This window comes from Amphibalanus amphitrite, unplaced genomic scaffold (genome assembly GCF_019059575.1).
Source record: "Amphibalanus amphitrite isolate SeventyFive unplaced genomic scaffold, NRLGWU_Aamphi_draft 000239F_arrow, whole genome shotgun sequence".
NCBI lineage: Eukaryota > Metazoa > Arthropoda > Thecostraca > Balanomorpha > Balanidae > Amphibalanus > Amphibalanus amphitrite.
The window spans coordinates 518,326-537,780 of NW_024881734.1; the positions used below are offsets into that span (position 1 = coordinate 518,326).

At 48.1% G+C, this 19,455-nt stretch overlaps 1 protein-coding gene across 1 annotated transcript in view; it reads right to left on the reverse strand.

The window, feature by feature from the left end:
• The window catches only part of LOC122386062 (putative inorganic phosphate cotransporter), a 40,776-nt gene extending 23,326 nt beyond the window's left edge, over positions 1–17,450 (reverse strand). Inside the window, exon 1 of the mRNA XM_043374842.1 lies at positions 17,053–17,450. Coding sequence (XP_043230777.1) covers positions 17,053–17,155 — 103 coding nt within the window. The 5' untranslated portion in view covers positions 17,156–17,450. The remainder of the gene's footprint in view (positions 1–17,052) is intronic.
• Between the last annotated feature and the right edge of the window lie 2,005 nt (positions 17,451–19,455).

The following is a 19,455-nucleotide window of genomic DNA, read 5'->3' on the forward strand; positions in this document are numbered from 1 at the left end:
TGTAGCTCGGGCCGGCTCCATTCCAACGACGTGTGCGCTCCAAACGCGCTTCATTTCTTGCGGCAACTTCTCCACTATTCTACGCAGGTTTTCTGTGCTTTGAAGGTCTCCTTCGTACTTCAGGTTCTGAAGAACTGTTACGGCAGAGTGAACAGCTGAGTGAAACCGTTCCAATCCTTGCAGATCTAGATCTGCTGGCGACGGGCATGCAAAGATAGCCTTCATTTTCGCCTGCACAATGTCCTCTTGTCTGCCAAAGCGGTTTTCTAGCGCGTGCAGCGCTTCTTCATAGAGAGTCCCTTCGTAGAGCATCCCACTGATCAGCTGCTGCGCCGGACCCGTTACTGCGTTTTGTAGATGCGCCATTTTTTCAGTGGAGTTTAAGGTTGCTTGATCGTGCACCAATGTTCGGAAGAGCGCGAACCATCTTGGCCACTCTCCCGGACTACCACTGAAGTTTGGCAGCGTGATTCTTGGGAGACTTCTTGCGAACAGAGATTCAGATTGCGTTGGGCTTGGCACAGGACGGGCGCTGGACGGCAGAATAGGCACATGCACTTCAGGGCTGTCATCTTCAGACTCCTTTTCAGCTGGGGAATCGCCTTCGGTTTGAGCTCCTTGCTCTTCAACTGCGGATGCCTCACCATCAAAATCCTTTCTGCGGTCCCAGCTGAGCTCACTCTCAGCAGCTGCGGTAAGGCGCGCTTCTAGCCTGGCTAACTCTTCGGCATCTTTAGCGGCTTGAAGCTCATTTTTTCTTCGCAACTCTTGTTCTTCCCTTTCTCTCAGGTGTCGCCGCTCCAGAAGCTTACGTTCCTTTTCTTTCACTTGAAAAGCAATGTCAGCGCTTCGAGCAGCTAACGAGCTGCTGGACTGGTGAGACTGAATTGAGCCCGACACTATAGATGGTGTTTCACCTTGTCTGGATTTCAAATATTCTCGTATGCATTGATATGCTTCGTCGTGTTGCTGCTCTGCAACCTTCATGTAATCGACCGCTTCTTGAACAAGTGCTTCATCTTCTGCTATTGCTTCTTTGAGCTCTTCGTTCACTTCTTCTAAAGACTCAAGTGCAGCGTCCAGCTCCTTAAGCATGTCGACCAGCTGCGTCCTAGAGCCTCTATTTTCAATCATTACTAGGGCTCGTCTTCTTACTCTGGTGAGATTTGACAGCATCCTCCCACGCTTCCTTTTGAAATCAGATGCTGACATGATTGGTGCAAATAAATCAGTGTATCTTAATCAAAGTTGATAACTTGAATTCAGACGCTACATTGGTTTGCATCATGCTACTTTATATCTGAGCAGCTTCTCTTAAACTTATGCTGTGCAGTTCATCTTAGAGTTTTGCAAACATTTTGGAACTGTCACCGTTAGCCGTTAAAAAATATGAAACTTAATGCCGCAAATGCACTTTCGAAATCAATGTTTATTTTGGTACAGGCTTGATCCACTTCGCTCCTTGATCGAAATGAAAAACACCGTTCCAAAAGTCGCACATTGCGGCTAACGAGAGAAAATAAACTAAGAAATAAGTTGAAACATAAAGATAAACCTTTCTTGAATGTCACTTTGACACTTGTTAATCAGTGAATGCATCGTCCTTGGCTTTGCATATTTACTTTCACTGTTTCAGAATGAGCTATAATAATGACCCCGTTTCAATCAGTTTCTCATCCAAAAGCCCCCTTTTCCTTAATTTTCTAAGCACAAAAATATGACAACAATTTCGTTGCTAGGCAACAAACGCACAGTACCCCCCGGTCGCGACAGGCCCAAATGGGCAAACTTTACTACACTTTGTTAACTGACCCGACACCTATCTGGGCTGGATGCGGGCAGCATGTGGGCAGACTGGGCACCAACAAGCTGGGCACACCCATCCGGGGCCCACATGGGGCCCAAATGGGCAAACCTTACTACAAAACTTTGTTAACTGACCCGACACCTATCTGGGCTGGATGCGGGCAGCATGTGGGCAGACTGGGCACCAACAAACTGGGCAGTCACCCATCCGGGGCCCACGTGGGGCCCAAATGGGCAAACCCCAGCCAGCATGCCCATGTGGGCCCCACATGGGCAGTTGATGGGCATGGTGGGCTAGGTGGGCCATGGGCTAGAGATGGGCAAATATGTGGGCTGCATGTGGGCCCCACATGGGCTGCCCACATATTTTTTGGCAGGCATAATGCTTGATAATGAGATTGCTTGCACACGTACGAGGGCATATCCAGGAATTTTGGGGAACACAGGCATTCACGCGGTGTTCCTGTATGGTGGGCTTAACATGGGCACTGCGTGGGCAGCCCATGTAGTGGGGTGTAGGTGACTGGATGTGGGCAGCCCATTATTTATTTTTTCACTGTCCAATGTGTATGATATTACAAGAAAAAAGAACTCGCTGTTTAGTCTCATGCCTCCAAAATACACTTCGACGTCGTGAGGAAGTCGCATAGTTGATGTTTGTGAGACCAGCTACGGCTGATATTGGACAGTCAATGTTGTGATTGTGTCGTATGGTTGTGTCGCCTGAGCCCGCCCCTGCGCGGGCGACCCGCCGGCGGAGCTCGGCCCACCGGACGGGGCCTGGGGCCGCCTCTGCACCGCCCGGGGCGGTGACCGGCCGACCGGCTGGCGGGGCTGCGGCGTCTGGGCGGGCCAGTTGGCGTTGAGACTCTGAGTGGTGTGCGTGTCCAATAAAGCCTTAATTCGGGCGGAACCGACACATGGCGCGGTCGGTATTAGCTCGAACCCGCCCATAGTGAGTACAAAGTGCGATTAACGAAAGTGAAAGGAAGCAGGAATGCGTAGCCGTGGCGGCCGCGCCGCAACCACGACCGCGTTCGAGTCTCTTCGGAGAGGCGCGCCCGCAGCGACGCCAGCTTGAGCTGTATCGCTAGTTGGTCGAGTCGCAGCTGTGACATCAGGACGTAGTCGTCCCATCTCTCCTTCCAGAGGTAGAAGGCGTCACTGCGGTCGGTGGAGATGTCCAGTCGGTCAGGCCGGATCGGCTGCAGGCTCGTCATACCACAGCGATTACGAAGGACTGTTCTAGAAGCCCTCCACGCCAGCCACCTGGGGAAGGAGAAAACGAAGGCCCGCGCAAGACAGATCGTCTACTGGCCCGGGATCTACCGGGATGTGGAAAATGTCACCCGCTGCTGTACCAGCTGCCAGGGAGATCTACCCGCTCAGCAGCAAGAGACCATGATGAGGAGACCGCCAGCGGAAAGGCCGTTCGAACTACACATCGACTTTGCCGATCACGCCGGCAGGAAGTACCTCGTGGCAGTGGACAGATACTCCGGGTGGCTGTTTGTCGCCGACCTCGGTGTAAGCGCCCCCGCTTACACCGGTCCGAAGGACGATAGCAGGCGTCATGACGAGCGCACTCGCTACGCGACTTAGCGTAAATGGACGGCACGGGAAAAGGGCTTTCGGCGGTACCCGGCTTTTTGATGTCGTGTTCAGTAAGTAATGGTTTTATCTCTTTATTTAATTGCCCAACTCCCTTGGACACCTGGTAGCGGATGTCAGAATAACAGCAGCACTCCCATTCATATGTTATTTCATGTGTCGTCAATTACTGTCCGATTAGCGAATTCCAAGCAGCCGACTTATAAAGCACTAATGTCCTTTGTGTCCATCATAATCGGTCTAAATCGGACCTTGTATGTTTATTCTGCATCAGATTATTTCCTGCAAAAAAAATATCTTAAGTTCATTTCTCAATTAATTCAAGTCAAATCAGATGATGTTACTTTTAATGCAGGTAATACAGAATCATGGTAGAACACAGCACGGGCAATACACAATTCGCTTATGTGTCTGCACCTTTTACATTGCTGGTGCTTATTTTACAGGAGCCGTGCGGCGGAACGGGCTTACCCAGGACACCAACAACGGCCAGCTGGAGGTGGCGCCACGAAAGTGGTTTACGGGTGCCAGGAACCGCGACGGAGGCCGCCAGGAGAGGACACTAGCTGGAGTTTAAAGGGACCCTCCCACCTTCAAAAAAGTTAATGAATTGGCATGAAAGTGATGTCGCTCGGTTCAGAAAGAGCAAAAATGAATACCGTAAACCGGGGTGAGTTGATATGGGGTGGTGAGTTGATATAAATTGCTCGAAAAATGTTAAAATGTGTGCTGCTCATCCATTTGTAAACCAATTTTTAGTTTTATTTTTCTGTGAAGTGAAGCAACCAATAAGTGATGCATATAGCTGAGAAAGGCATGCATGTGGTGCAGTGCCTTCTTAACACATTACTTTTTCCAAAGTCCTTTTTTTCTTCTGATTTTGAAACTAAGGAAAAGTCCCCACCCTACAGCAAAGACGGTGGATATTCATGAAACAACATGCACTGGGAAAGAAACTACCATCAATTTACTGTTGATCCCAGGTAGTTTTGGGTTTCACCTATAACAACGCTTTTTTATAATTTTAAGAAAAGTGACAGGTGGTGAGTTGATATGCCACCAGGTGGTGAGTTGATATGCATGATAAAAGCTGATACCAGGCTGGTAGGCATGCAAATTAGCATGAAATATGGGTCTGCAGGTAAGACAAAGTCAATTAGACCAACTCTTCTCCTTTTCTTTCCCCACATCATTCCATCAACCCCAAAAGCTTTAGTTTTTTTTCTGAATGCTTGAGACGAGGCCTGTTAGTATCACTGATGTTAGTTGTCGGACTTTCGTCCCCGTCTTGAGTTGAGATGTTAGTTTCACAACGTTTCAGCCAGTAGCTTCTCCGGCCGTAGTCAAGCCTGCCTCGATAGTGGAGTGGTTACAACCGTGGACCATCACCGGGGAAACCCGAGTTCGATTCCCGCTGACTACAGGAGCTTTCGAACTGTTTGACGCGTACGGCGCAACGCCACCAACATCCAGGTCCTTGAGGGTCAAAGAACACCTGACGAGTGACGACGGCCGGAGAGTAACTGGCCGAAACGTTATGAAACTGAATCTCAACTCAAGACGGGGACGAAGGTCCGACAACTAACATCAGTAACCCCAAAGTTTTTTTTTCTGTGGACATACCTAACATGCAAAAGGCACAGCACAGCTCCCTGTCAAGTCTCAAGATGGCTCCCTACAAGCTACAAAGGAACACTATGGAACACCTATATTAAATACAGATTAAAAAAACTGTTATATTTATTCGTAGTTTCGAAAATGACAGAACTGTCATTTCTGTATGGCTAACAGCGCGGGAATTCTGATCTCGTGAAACTGATTAGTTTTCCTGCTTGGCAGTTGCCAACCGAGAATGAGAGGCAAAATGAAATGGAACAAACAATATAAAGAAATTGACTGGTGTTTAGCCCTCGCCCGTATTCGTGTTTTGCCAGCGTTTAACGTATGGGGGGGGGGGGGGGTCCGTTGGAATCCCATCGTCGTTTGGCCCCTGGTGGAGCTAGAGCTTCGCGGAAAAAATGAGCGTGTTGCCCGAGACGCGAGGAAGCCGATGATAACCAACTTGGTCATTGGTTAACCTTCCAGGCCAGGTCAATTACCCAGAAGTCGGGAAAATAGGGGGTTATTTGAAGTTCGTAAAGCGAGTTTATTATTTTTTGGCTGTTGCTGATCGCGAATGTCATGTTAGTTTTGCTCACAGATGTCTTCGTACATTTAGGCCAGGTCAGGTCAGGTCAGGTCAACCAGTAGGTGTCCTGCCGGCTATCCATAGGGAGTGTCAAGTGTCAGCTACCACTGACGGTGTCGTAACATGTTACGAAGGCACTAAAACTACTTCATAAATGATCAAATGCATGTTAAATTCGAAATCGGCCCGAAAAAAACTACCCTAGAAACATGTAAAACTCCAAAAAGTGAACTGAGGTCACCAAAGGTCAATGACCTGACCTGACCTTCAGGTGACCTTGACAGTTGACACCCAAAATACTGCGTGGGACCAACATCATTTACATGTTTGGACGTTACAATCACAAAAAGACTGGAAATGCGCGGATAATGTGAGCCGACTACGCCAAATCGCGATTCCGGCCAAGCATGGTCTCGAGAATCAGGTCACAAGTCAAAAACCATTTGAGTCAGAGTCATGAAATCTTTAGAACATGTGTAAAATTGATAAACTCGAGAGGTACTGAAAGTTTCGTCGTGATCGGCCGCTTTTTGCGCGAGTTATGTGCGAAAAGCCGAGGTGGTCCGTTCGCCCGCCTATAAGTGCGAGGGTTAATTTTGGCTTTTGATGCCGAATTCTGTTTTATGTCGCTTAGAATACAGTCCGAATTAGATTCGCTTCACTTCACTTCATTAATATTTTGTTGACTACCAGTCAACAAAAGCTCAGAAGTATATGTATTCTTTCATTTCAATCCATTATTTCTGTCAGAGGCATATCAACCTTGACCCGCAACTGACAATGTGTTTTAATTACAAGAAAATACACTTGTAATTCCAAAATATATTGCCAGTTTTGATACCGTTGGCTTCAGGACACGTGACTAGCCAAGTTCAGAATGTTCTAAGTAAAACTAAGTATCATAAAGCGAAAAAATGATGCTGCTAAAATCAAGCCATTTTGATCGCGCTGTGTTGGACATGATTGCGTTTTCATGAATGTGAGGTCTGCTGCCAAACTACTAGCATTTTTCTAATGGTTTCTTTCAGGATGTGTTCTCTCATCCTTTTTTTAAACACTGGCATTTTATCAACTCACCTCTGAGCTTCTTTAGCCGAGAAATTTTGAAAAATCCAAAATCATATCAACTCACCCCCTGTGGGGTGGTGAGTTGATATGAACTTTGGCGTTTTAAAAAAGGGGCTTAATATATACATTTTTTATTCATTTTTGCTGATTGCCTCCCCAAGGCATGTGCCATGAAACTGGCACAAAAAGAATTCCGTAAATGAATGTGGCTTTTAACGAAATCTAGAATAACCTCAAAATCCATATCAACTCACCCCGGTTTACGGTATCTACCAAATTTCATCGAAAAATATTCACCGGTTTTCAAGATATTAGACTTTTACTTTTGTTTACTTTTTGGGATCTCCGCTGTTCCTAGCGACTTTATTTGAAAGTGCGGCATTTGTTGCGCGCAAAGCAGCATATATGTACTATTGGTCTCAAGATAAGGGTCCAGGCAGCCTGTAGGTTTGATGCGGTGAATACCCTCACCCTCGCCACAGCTGGAGTGGGGGTTGGGGAGGGGGTGCGTTCGGCCCGAGTCTGACAGCGGGGTCGCTCGCCGCAGTGTGGTGTTCAGCGGTGCAGTCGGAATCAGGCGTAATTATGCCGGCGGCGGTAACCGGTCGAAGGGCGGAGGGCCTTGCTCAGTCGCGTCTCGAGACGATTTACCGAGCAGGGTGTCAGCGATAGATGGGAGGGGGTGTGGTCAGGGCGCTGTTTGATCACCAAATCAGCATGCTGTCAGTTTGCTGGCGTTTCTCATCTTCTCATTGGTCATTGATGAACCACACGTGGTGTGTGCGATTGACCAATGAGAGACTGAGACGCCTGTAACTGGCTTCCATATATTGGAAAACCGACAGCAAGCGGAAAAAACGACAGTGCATGGGGCGCACTAGTTTTAAAGCTCACTCCGCAAAAGCATACATAACTTCCCATGGTTGAGGTTGACGGGTGTTACCTACCCCAGACTTCTTGCGATTGCTCTCAACAAGGCAACCATAGAAAGCTGAAAATAGCACACCTGACTTGATTCAAGCCGATTCTCTGGTGACACCAACGACCAATTACATTTTCAATTCTCGTCGAGTCACTGACCTTTGACGTCATAAAAGACTTCACTCGGTCCTAAAATATTGCGGCTTGGCAACTCCGTCATTGCTAGGTCAACTTCTGCAGATAAATAAAATTCACAGGACTTCATATTCTTCCGAGACCTTGCAACTTTTCTGACTCGTTATTTTCTATAAAGTTCACGTTAATCTAGGTCAATGACGTGACCTCACCATCGTAATTCAACAAGGAACGGGACATATTAAAAGTTATTTTGATGATAGAAAATGATTTAAGACTGTCGTTTGCACATGGAGTCGTGCTCGTATCGCTTCACTCCGTGCAAGATAGATGCTCAACTTTTGCGTTTTGAACCATGTGCAACGTCATAAACGACATTACATAGATATTGGAGCTTTTTTGTCATTAACTACCGTTCCAACTGAAATACGGGGTGATTATATATTAAACCGCGAATAGGTAGAACAAATCTTTTAAACGTCAAGCCGTTAGGCGAGACGTTTAAAATATTTTTTCCACCTACGAGCGGTTTAATAATTTCATCCCGTACCGCCGATATCTTTCGGGTGCTTAATGGTAAATAATTCATTTTATATAACAATACGACATATTTCAGATCAGACGAAATGTCTACTAGACGTTTAACAGTTTGTTAATCGTCTAGACGTTTAACAAATCAGTTACACGACACTTTCTCTCTTTACACGTAAAGCAAGTGTAAACGCTGTCTACGGTGTGGGATAACCGCATTTAAACATCCACGCGCTATCCCCTAAATTACAGGGTAATCAATAAAAGATGACATAAAGTCAGTCCTGCCAGAGGCATAAGACATAATGCATAAGCAGCTCACCGTTGGAATGATAAATCTTAGACATTTTACATCGCACAAACAGAAATCAGTTGTGTCGCTCGATGAAAGCTTGCTTCTCCGTGCAGCAGACCTCGGCCAAGACCTTCGCTCCGTGCACATCCTTGTATGGAATCAACTTTTGTGTATTCTTCGGCGAAGGAGCCTGTATTATTCTTGCGGGTGCTTGCTGTAGCGCGAGCCACTTCTCGTCACTCAATATCACCCTTTCGAACCATTCGTCCGCTTCACTGAGCCGTGAGCCAAAAGGTGCACGCTTCCAGCCTCGACACCATGCTGTCAGGGTAGATGACGGTCATTAGGATCGGGCGATAATGTTTCCAGTTTAGTTTCATATTGTGGAGGATTGTCCATCTTAGAGATGTCAATCGAATACCAACTTTTTTGGCATACCGATACCAAACCGATACCAACTTGGTATTTGGCGTTTCGAGGCTAACACATTTGGTATTTTGTTGGTAGGTATTGTGAGTCCTCGCTAATGTAAAAGAGACTGTGACTTTGGTAAAAAGTTGGTATTTCCCTGATATTCCCAAGTCGGTTCGGTTTCGGTATTTTCCCACGGTTCCTGTTGGTATTTGGTTTGGAATCGGTATCACAACTTTCTGTAACTGACATCATTAGTCCATATATTTAAAAATGCCTTCCCAGGGTTTCTTAATCCATTGCGAACGTGAATACTGGACAGATTATTAAAGAATCGCTAGACTCTCATCACCTTCGAGCAACTGAACAAGATCCCAGCACCCCTGGTCACTCTGCAGTCTGGATTTTTCCTGCTTGGACTTCACCGTTTAACCTCAAGCAACTCAAGTTGCGGAGCGAACTCAAGAGTCCAAGACCCTTGATGAACTGAACGCTGCCGTGTGTCGTCGAAGGCCTCGTCTGCACGATGGCCGGCGATCATTTGGGGCTCCAGCGGGGGCTTACTATTCGCTAATGAACACCCTGCACCTGTGCACGTGACCTGACCTCAGAGGTCACATGTTGCTCTGACGCTTCTTTAACTTGATTGTGAATCGCTGGGTGTTGTTTTTGTTTGCAAGGCGTTTAGCTTAATTATGGGTGAAACGGCGGCGGGGTCCAGCACCCCCCCCCCCACTCTAGACCCCTCTCGGTATTCAGAAAGCCGATAGGTCCGACGACTGACGAGGAATAACGGATACAACGACAACGAGACACGTGCACTCTTGAAATATGTCTGTTCCGTGTGGATTTGATTTTTGAGAACGTTAGCCTTGTCTTGTCTATAAGCTGAAATCGCCAATCAGTCTTATGCATTACCTAGCTGCGTCGCTTCGAGTCCCATCGGTGGGAATGGCTTCTATACTCTACACTATTCGTGCTTTCTTGGAATGATATCACGTTCTATAGAAGTATGAAGCGAACACATAGCGAACGGGGCGAGAGTAACACTTTACATATTGTTTACTGGTTAACCCTACCGAAGCTTTAACAATGCAGTTTTTGAAATGAACTGTTCAAAAGTTGTTCAGCGCAATAAATTAAATCATATGAAACAACTTAGGAAATTAAAAGTTATGAAGGTTGAAATATGCAATCGTTAAGATAATGGTATAAATAGTGATAAATGACGTTGTCGGCGGTATGCCGATCATGACAACATTAATTGCTACGTCCTAAACAAACTGCCACGTCTTGCAGTCATAAGGTGAAACTGCAATGCAGAATGATGTGAGCTACATGGTCCGGCATAAGTTTTATCCTCTAAAAAAATGTTCTCTCTAAGTTGCTACATTGGGGACAGCGATTCTCTTTAGAGTTCAGTTTATTTCCCACGAACAGGAACTTACATACGAACGCAAATTTGCATGCTGGTAACTAGGTTGTGCAGTAAATACGGCTGGATTTTTTTATCATGCCCGTTTGAGCTGTAACGACAAGGCGCCGAGGCTGGCCGCCGGCTTCTGTTTGTCCAGGTCCTGCTGGACGATAGCCTGAAGTTCGTCGATCAGGATGAGGTCCGAATGGCAGCCGGCTAGCATCTCTTTCCTTCAGAAGTCTGACACGTTCAATTCGCACCAGTGTTTGCCACGGGCCGCAAAATCCCAGCCCAGCCCAGCCCAGGCCCATGGGTTCACAGCCCGGCCCAGCCCGAGCCCATTCATGGTAAAAGTGTCAAAGCCCAGCCCGGCCCAGCCCGTCAAAAATGAACGGATTTAAAAGCTATTGAAGACACATAGGTATCCAAATGTAGCAAAAAACAATCATTTGCGAGCAGCATGCACAATGGACATTGCATGCGTGCTTTATTAACTCGTTTTTGAGTATTACACACTGCACAGTAATAAGCTATGTATAACCTGACTATGTAACCCCTGACTCCACTTAACATTTTTTGGCCCAGCCCATCCACAGCCCATCGATCCTTCATATTTTAGGGCCCAGCCCAGCCCGTAGCCCAGCCCAGCCCATGGCCCATTGGGCTGGCCCGGCCCATGGCGAACACTGATTCGCACCACCGATAGGCCTTGGCAGAGCGATGAGCTGGCGCGCCGTCCTGATTGAAAATGCATGCCAACATGTCATTGACCATGCGTTGGCTTAGTATTGGGCCGAAGGTAGGTAATGAGCCTCGGAGAGCTCTTCCAATAGCGTCTCACGGTCCTGTTTGGAGATGTGATAGCGCTTCAGCGCGAGCCGCTTGGCCAATTTTGTCGCTAACTACTGGCCCCTCTTCCCGGCCGCCTTTTTCAATGCGATTTTTGTAACGTTTGAAATGGTAGGCGCACGCCGGCAAACTGGAACGATCAGCAACTCTGCCAGCAGCCGTATGCGTATACCAACAACACCGGACTGTGCAGACAGTTCGCCCATAATTAAGACTTGCAAACAAAAACAACAGGCAGATGTCCCAACCAATCAGCTATGACACGCTGTGCCATTTCGGCCTGGAGCATGCCGACTGTCTGGTTCAGCTCCCTTGATAAAAATTTCAGACCTTCATGTAGCGACGCAGCCGTTCAGGTGGACAATCTCTGTGAAACTGGCCGTAGCTCGGTGATCCGTGACCCGAGGTTCGTTCGTCACCTCATGTTCTGCGGCCAAGGACCGTGCAATGCAGGAGTGCAGCCTAAATCGTCATCCCTCAGGTGTAGACACGATTAGGAACCGGAAAGTGTTGTCATAGGTAGTGGACATAATAACTTTTGTGGAACCCTGTAGTGTCGTCCTCATGTAGTGTCTTTCATTGTCACCGGGGCGCTGCATGGAGTTAAAATGGCGAGCGGCCCTCCCGCCGGAATGGTGAGCGTCCTTCTCTGTCAAACGCGGCGCTAGTTTCCGCCTAAGCTCCGCTGGCCCGCCCAACTGCTATGCCATGCGGCACAGTCTACAAGTACAGGTGACCGGTCGCGAGATCGGAGCTCCGTAGCACCGAGCGAGTGTGGCGGAGGTGGGGGTATTCACCGCATCAAACCTACAGGTCGCCTGGACCCTTATCTTGAGACCAATAGTACCACCGCGTGCTGCCAAACGTTTTAGTAAAAGATTTAAAAATCGTTAGATCTCCGCTGACGTCACAAATTCTAAGGGGGCATACTAATGCATTAGCCCCTTAGAATCCGAAAACTGCAAGTTTGAAATTCCATATCTCCGAATTAAAGCATTTTTCGATGTTGTGAATGCCCAAACCGGTATTTTCAGGCCATGGCCACCAATTTGGCTATCTCAACTCAAAACTAATGTTAAGTGGGATGGTCCCTTTAAGCGGAGGAGCAGATGAGAGAAGAAGTCTAGAGATGAACAGAAGAGAGGAGAGAGTTTAAACAGCATTTTTGTGTTTATCGATAATATAAATATTGATCACTGACAGTTTGTTTTGTTGCGGTGGCGAACGTTCAGCAATGATCAGGGGGAGTGATTGAAATAGCAGACATCGATTATATTATAATCATATTGAAATTAATTGTAGGTTCTGGTGGGAACTAAGATGGGCTTTGGTGAATATTTATTGATTAATACAAACGATGCTAGGGAGGTGAGCCAGCATGGGGCCCACCTAGGGCCCACATCTGCTGGCCCACGTGGACCCCATATGATACCCACCTTGAGCCCATGTGGGCCAGCCCAGGTGGGCCACATATGGTGCCCATCTTGAGCCCAGGTGGGCCCCATATGGTACCCACCTTGAGCCCACGTGGGCCAGCCCAGGTGGGCCCTACCATTTACCCAGGGACAAATTTATGTGGGCCCCACATGGGCTGCCCACATGGGTTCCACCAAGTGGCCCACGTGGGCCCCATGTGGGGCCAAGGTAATAATGTTGGCTGGGTATGGGTCCCAGCTGGGTCCCATTTCGAACTCACATGGGCTCCAGGTGGGATTTTTCGCTTATACCCATTTGGGTCCCGGCTGGGAAAGCCCATATGGGACCCGGCTGGGCCCCATATGGGTCCCATTTCGAACCCACATGAGCCCCATGTGGGATTTTTCGCTTATACCCATGTGGGTCCCGGCTGGGAAAGCCCATGTGGGACCCATATGTGCCCCGGCTGGGCCCCATATGGGGCCATCTGGGCTGCCCATATGAGACCCAGTTGGACGCCCATGACAAACACATCTGGGCCCCAAGTGGGCAGCCCAGATGGGCCCCAGTTTGCTGCCCACTTGGGGCCCATATGGGCCCCATTTGGGAAGGCTGGCTGGGGTAAAGTGTGGCTGCTAAGGGGTTTTTCGGGGTGCTGATCACGAATATCGTGTTAGTTTTGATCACAGATGATGTCTTGAAGCATTTAGACCAGGTCGGGTCAGGTCAGGTCAGGTCAACCAGTAGGCGTCGTGACGGGTATTCGTGTCAACCGCCTCTGACAGCTTCGTAACATGTTACGAAGTCACCAAAACTACTTCGTAAATGTTCAAATGGTTGCTAAATTCGAGCTCAGCTCCAAAAACTAGCCTAGAAACATGTCAAACTCGAAAAAGTGACCCGAGGTCACCCGAGGTCACCAAAGGTCAATGACCTGACCTGACCTTCAGGTGACCTTGACACACACGGGAGTAACATCAAATCACATGTTTGAACGTTTCAAACCACGAAAAGCTTGCAAACACGCGGCTAGTGCGAGCCGACATACGCGAAATCGCGATTCCGGGCAAACATGGTCTCGGAAAAGAGGTCACAGGTCAAAGGTCATTTGGGTCAGGGTCATGAAATTTTCAGGGTGGGTGTAAAATTGATCAATGCGAGGGTACTGAGAGTTTCGTCGCGATCGGCCGCTTTTTACGCGAGTTATTCGCGAAAAACCATGGGGGGGTCCATCCGACCCCCCCCCCCCTACACATGCGAGGGTTAATACGGGCGTCGGGCGACGATGGTTAACATCACAATCACACTCTGTAAGTGGCGATGTGATATCATGGCATATCCCTAAGTCCAAACACGTCCAGCTATCACGGTGATGTCGTGGATTTGAAAGTCAAGGATATAAATCACGCTACATTAACGTCTGTCGTTGGATTATTTCCGGATTGCGACATTCAGTTGTGTTCGGAAAAAGAACGTCGCTGTCTGTCGATGGATTCAACAGCGACGTCATTTGTCGTCGTCGGTGATGACCGCTGGCTGAAGGCTGCTGTCGTGCCCCACCGACACGCTGACCCCTGACCCACCGACCCCCCCCCCCCCCGATATCACGAGCCAGTGTCGTGACTCTGGCGCCTGTTCGTCCGTCGCTCGCCATCCATTCTGTATTGGAAGGGAGCCCAGTTGCATATAGCCGGGGAAAGCGGTCGTCGCTGTTTTTTTTTCTCAGCGTACACAATGACAATGTATCGTACTGGCCCCCATGGGAGGATGGGTGACTGACGAAGAATCCTTCCAGTGACGCCGTTATGTGCTTAGTGAAACGTATACCTCACGGATTCTGTCGCAATGGTTTATGAAAAAAGTCATTTGTTATCTCTGACGAAACCGTCTAAGTGACGTCCTTTCCATTAAAACCAAAGAAGCTATATGCACTTTTAAAAGTGAACTGGTAGGTATAAGTGTTATTTCTAGCGAAGACAAGACCGCTTGGGTCGCAAAGCCCTTATCGAGCAAATCACTGCAAGTGAAGAATGCTCTGCATAGACGGATAACATTCAGTTTCATCGCCATAACCAATGAAGACGCGGACAAACACTCCAGAACAAACTAACGATGCATGGCGCAAGACCGAATAAGCTGGCGCGTGGGGAAGGCATTCTCACACACTAAAAAACTGTTACACAAAAAGTATGCTTATTGCTTTTAAAATGATCATCCCACCTTAACATAAGTTTTAACCCTATTCCTGGCGGGGGGGGGGGGGGCCTCAGGAGCCCCCCCCCCCTGAGGTTTTTTGGTTATTTCTCCCAAACGCGTTGAGCTAGGAAGCTCAAATTTTCTGACTTTTCCTAAAAGGCTTCTACGCAACATGTCTGAAAATTTTTAGTTGATCTGACCTCAGGTCAGGTCACCAGAGGCGGTTTGGTGACCCTACCTCAGAAAAGTTTGCAATCACGCCAGAGCTAGAGTTTTTGACCGAACAATTTCTTCTCTTCAGGCTTTAGTTAGGGTACCAGTATGTGCAATTTGTATATCTCAGAATTTTGATATCGGTGACCTAAGGTCAGGTCAGTTTCGCGACCTCCCCATTATAAGTCAATGGGGGAAAAATCAACTCCCTGTTTTTACCACTAAAACGGGTCAGAATGGCCCCATATACCATACATGACTTTATATACGATCAACCTTGACTACCTTGAGGTCTGTTTTGCTGTTGGGAAGCTGTGAGGTCATGTGACGTCATCAAAGGTCACCAAAGGTTTTTGGCCAATAACTCCGTACAGGAACAAGATACAGACGCGTGGATGGTCTCATTGTGTTCAGCTCGTCAAGACGCATCGAATGATATACATGATGACCTCGAGGTCACGTGACCTGAGGTCAACCTTTGACCTTGACCTTTCGAGGTCAACATATATATATCATTCGATGCGGATTGACGAGAGGATCACGATGATGCCCTTAGTTTGTTCCTATCTTGACTAATTCGAAAGTTATTCGAGAAAAACTCTCTCCATATCTAGCGCCGCCATTTTGACTTTTTCGACCCCTGTGACGTCATCTTTGACCTGACCTGAAAATGACCTTAGTAAAAATTGTAGATCTTGACCGTGCGTATCCGATGCCGTTTACCGTTTGTCGCTGCGATGTGTAGTTTTTGAGATCTGAGGGGGGGGGCCGAATCGGCCCCCCCGCCAGTTTCTTGTCCCGGCGGAGCCCGCCAGGTGAGATATCCAAATTGGGGTTCCTGGTTTGTAATTACTGGTTTGGGCACTTAAACATCGAGAAATGCTTTGATTCGGAGATATTCAATTTCAAACTCTGCATTTTTTTATTCTGAGGGGCTAATGCATTTGAATATCTCTTAGACTTTGTGACGTTAGCGAGTATCCGTAGTCCTTTTCATAGTAGGTGTCAACCACCACTGACAGCTTCTTGACATATTAAGAAGGCACCAAAAAATTACTTCGTAAATGCTGAAATGGTTGCCAAATTCAAAATCAGCTAAAAAAATACCCTATGTCGAACTCCAAAAAGTTGATCAAGGTCATCAAAGCTCAATGACCTGACCTGACCTTCACGTGACCTAAGCACCAACCATAATGCATGAGACCAACATCAATTCACGTGTCTGAACGTTTAAAACAACAACAAGACTGCAAATGCGCCGATAATGCGAGCCGACATACGCCGAATCCCGATTCCGGCAAAACACGGTCTCGAGAAATAGGTCACAGCTAGGTCAAAGGTCATTTGGGTCAGGTAGGGTCATGATATTTTAAGAGAAAATTTAATTTAGGTAAGAGAAAAAATAAGAAAATTTTAAGTTGTTTATCTCGAGGTCGAGGGCACTGGAATTTTCGTTGCGCTCGGCCGCTTTTTGCGCGAGCTATTCCCCAGAAACCGAGGGGGTTCGTTCAACCCTTCCCCAATAAATGCGAGGGATAACAATGCTAATTCTTTTGAAGATCCAAGCAACCACAAATGGCTTGCAAAACAATTCATCTCCTTTCGACTAAACCTAGACTATCGACACGGACACCTAATGACACCCGTCATGCACCGCAGCGTGTGACCGTAATACGGTACCTATAATTTATGCTGCAATCGTCATGTCATTTTAGTTTGAATGAGATTTAGGCTACGTTAGTGAATTAGTGAATTGAACCAAATGAGCAGCTTACATGTGACTTGCGGTTCATTGGCATAAAAGAACAATTAAATTTATAGAACACCGATAATAATAGCTGATATAATGAATATTATTGAATGCGTCTGAGGTAAAATATCCTGAAACCGTTTGCATACAATGCCTACCAATCAAGGTCCCTCACGCACCGAATATCGATCACCGTGTATCGACTGATCACAGAGTCCGGTCCGGTCGGGCGCCGGGTCACTCACGTTTGGTCGGCGCGGCGTCGGCACCACTCGCTACAGTCGGCGAGTACTTGCCCTTCTTGCCCATGAGGCCGTCGGCCTCGGCGGGCACCTCTCCGTTCTCCATGTGTGTCTCGGCACGGACCGCGGTTCACTGTGTGACCGTCTCCGTCTCCGGCAGCGGCGGCGGCGCCGGCGGCGGAGTCCGTGTCAGAGGACGGCACAAGGTGACCGGCGTGCCGCGCGGACGGTCGCCGAGCGCGCAGCCCCCGGCCGCCCTCGCCATCGCCCCGGGGCACGGCCGACATCGATCGACCGGCGGCGGCGCCGTGCCGACGGCCGACCCTCTGCCAGCTCGACCTGCATCCTCCGGCCAAGACGACACGTCAGTCTCGGCCGAACCACGGTTGAAGCGAGACGAGATTTGAACACCGGCGCCGCTGCCCAGGCCCGCCGCGTGATTCGCACGTGCGCCGCGCCGGCCGTCGGACTCGATGCGTCGGCGCCGACGGCTCGACGCGTCGCTGATGCAACACGTGTCGATCCGACGCAGGCGCACGGCTCATGGCCGGCCGACGGTCGTGATCCGGCTGCAGACCGGATGTGTTGGAGGAGGGGGGGGGGGGGGGGCGGGCCGGACCGACGGACGTGAAAAATGGACGCAACAGAAATCAAAGGCATCGGAAAAAGCTAGATAAAAGATAGGAGCTTATGGGATCTGGATATCACTTATTTGTACCACCTTAACTTCACTTATAAAAGTGTAGGCAAACGGAATCTCTTGTGTAATCCACACAGTACATACATGAGGCCACATATTGACTGAGCTTTTGAGTTTGAACTCCAGAGCTCGGGTACAATGCCCCAAGCCCGCGGTATCCGTATCCGTATGTTCGGTGCACGGTGATGGCAATGAGCATTGCAGTAGTGCCGAGTCCGTCCGCCGTCTCACTGGAAGTTAGACTGTACCGCAGCGCACCGGCCACAGCCGCGCAACACATTACAGACGGTACTGGTAGGTATGCTGCGCCGCAATACACATCGAGTCGATGTGCTTGGCGGCGAGTCCGCACTTAAACCCGCGACGCTGGGGGGGGGGGGGGGTCCCTGTGTTTTTCGCAGATAACTCAGAAACGGCTGCGAATATCGACTCGCCGTTTTCAGTACCTCTCCGGGCATCAATTTCACACAACTCCTGAAAAAAGAAAACGATGTCTGCGCATGTGTTCGAAAAGAAGGATTAGATGTCTGCGCTTCAGCATGGAATTGCCACTGATCGAAATAAAGTTTCCACATGTAGCACGCAGGTGACGGGCTGAAAATAATCAAAATTGATCTTGGTTCGGCACGGCGACCAAAATGCATTTCTTGTTACAAGAGATTGCGAAAAACGACCATCATTCCGTCTCGAATCCCGTTTTAAAATCGATCATCTCTTTTCCAGATGCTCATCCAGCTACATACATTGTCTTCAGAGAATCGCATCTGGTTCGATCCGATTGCCTTCTCTTGAAGCGATTGCAGCCCATGTTGCCATGACGACATAATCATGTTCATGACGGAGTTTCGTGGCGACTGGAACGACGGCACTTCTCGAAGCTGCGACGTCACTTCTCACTTTTATAGGGACGGTGGCGGCGGCCAGCGGCTGGTGAGGTGAGAACACGCAATAATGACTTGATAATGACGAAATAACGGACCAGTCCGCGGAGAGGTATTACGTGGCGCAGTCAGAACAGTATCAACAACTGGTTAGCCAGGATGGGCGTCTCTTTTCACAGGAACATGGGATGGTGCATACAACATTAAATGCAATTTTTCTGTCGCTGCGACGAAGTAACTAATAACTTCTGGGGTTAGGTTCTCTTTCATTTTTAGCGATCCATTTTATAAAAGCGTACCATTCACTTAAAGGGACACTCCCACCTTAACATTAGTTTTGAGTTGAGATAGCCAAATTGGTGGCCATGGCCTGCAAATACCGGTTTGGGCACTCACAACATCGACAAATGCTTTAATTCGGAGATATGGAATTTCAAACTTGCAGTTTTCGGATTCTAAGGGGCTAGTGCATTGGTATGCCCCCTTAGAATTTGTGACGTCAGCGGAGATCTAACGATTTTTAAATCTTTTACTAAAACGTTTTGTAGCACGCGGTGGTATATGCTGCTTTGCGCGCAACAAATGCCGCACTTTCAAATAAAGTCGCTAGGAACAGCGGAGATCCCAAAAAGTAAACAAAAGTAAAAGTCTAATATCTTGAAAACCGGTGAATATTTTTCGATGAAATTTGGTAGATATTCGTTTTCGCTCTTTCTGAACCGAGCGACATCACTTTCGTGCCAATTCATTAACTTTTTTGAAGGTGGGAGGGTCCCTTAAATGATAAACGGTTATACATTTAAAGATAAACTGTCACAACAAAAC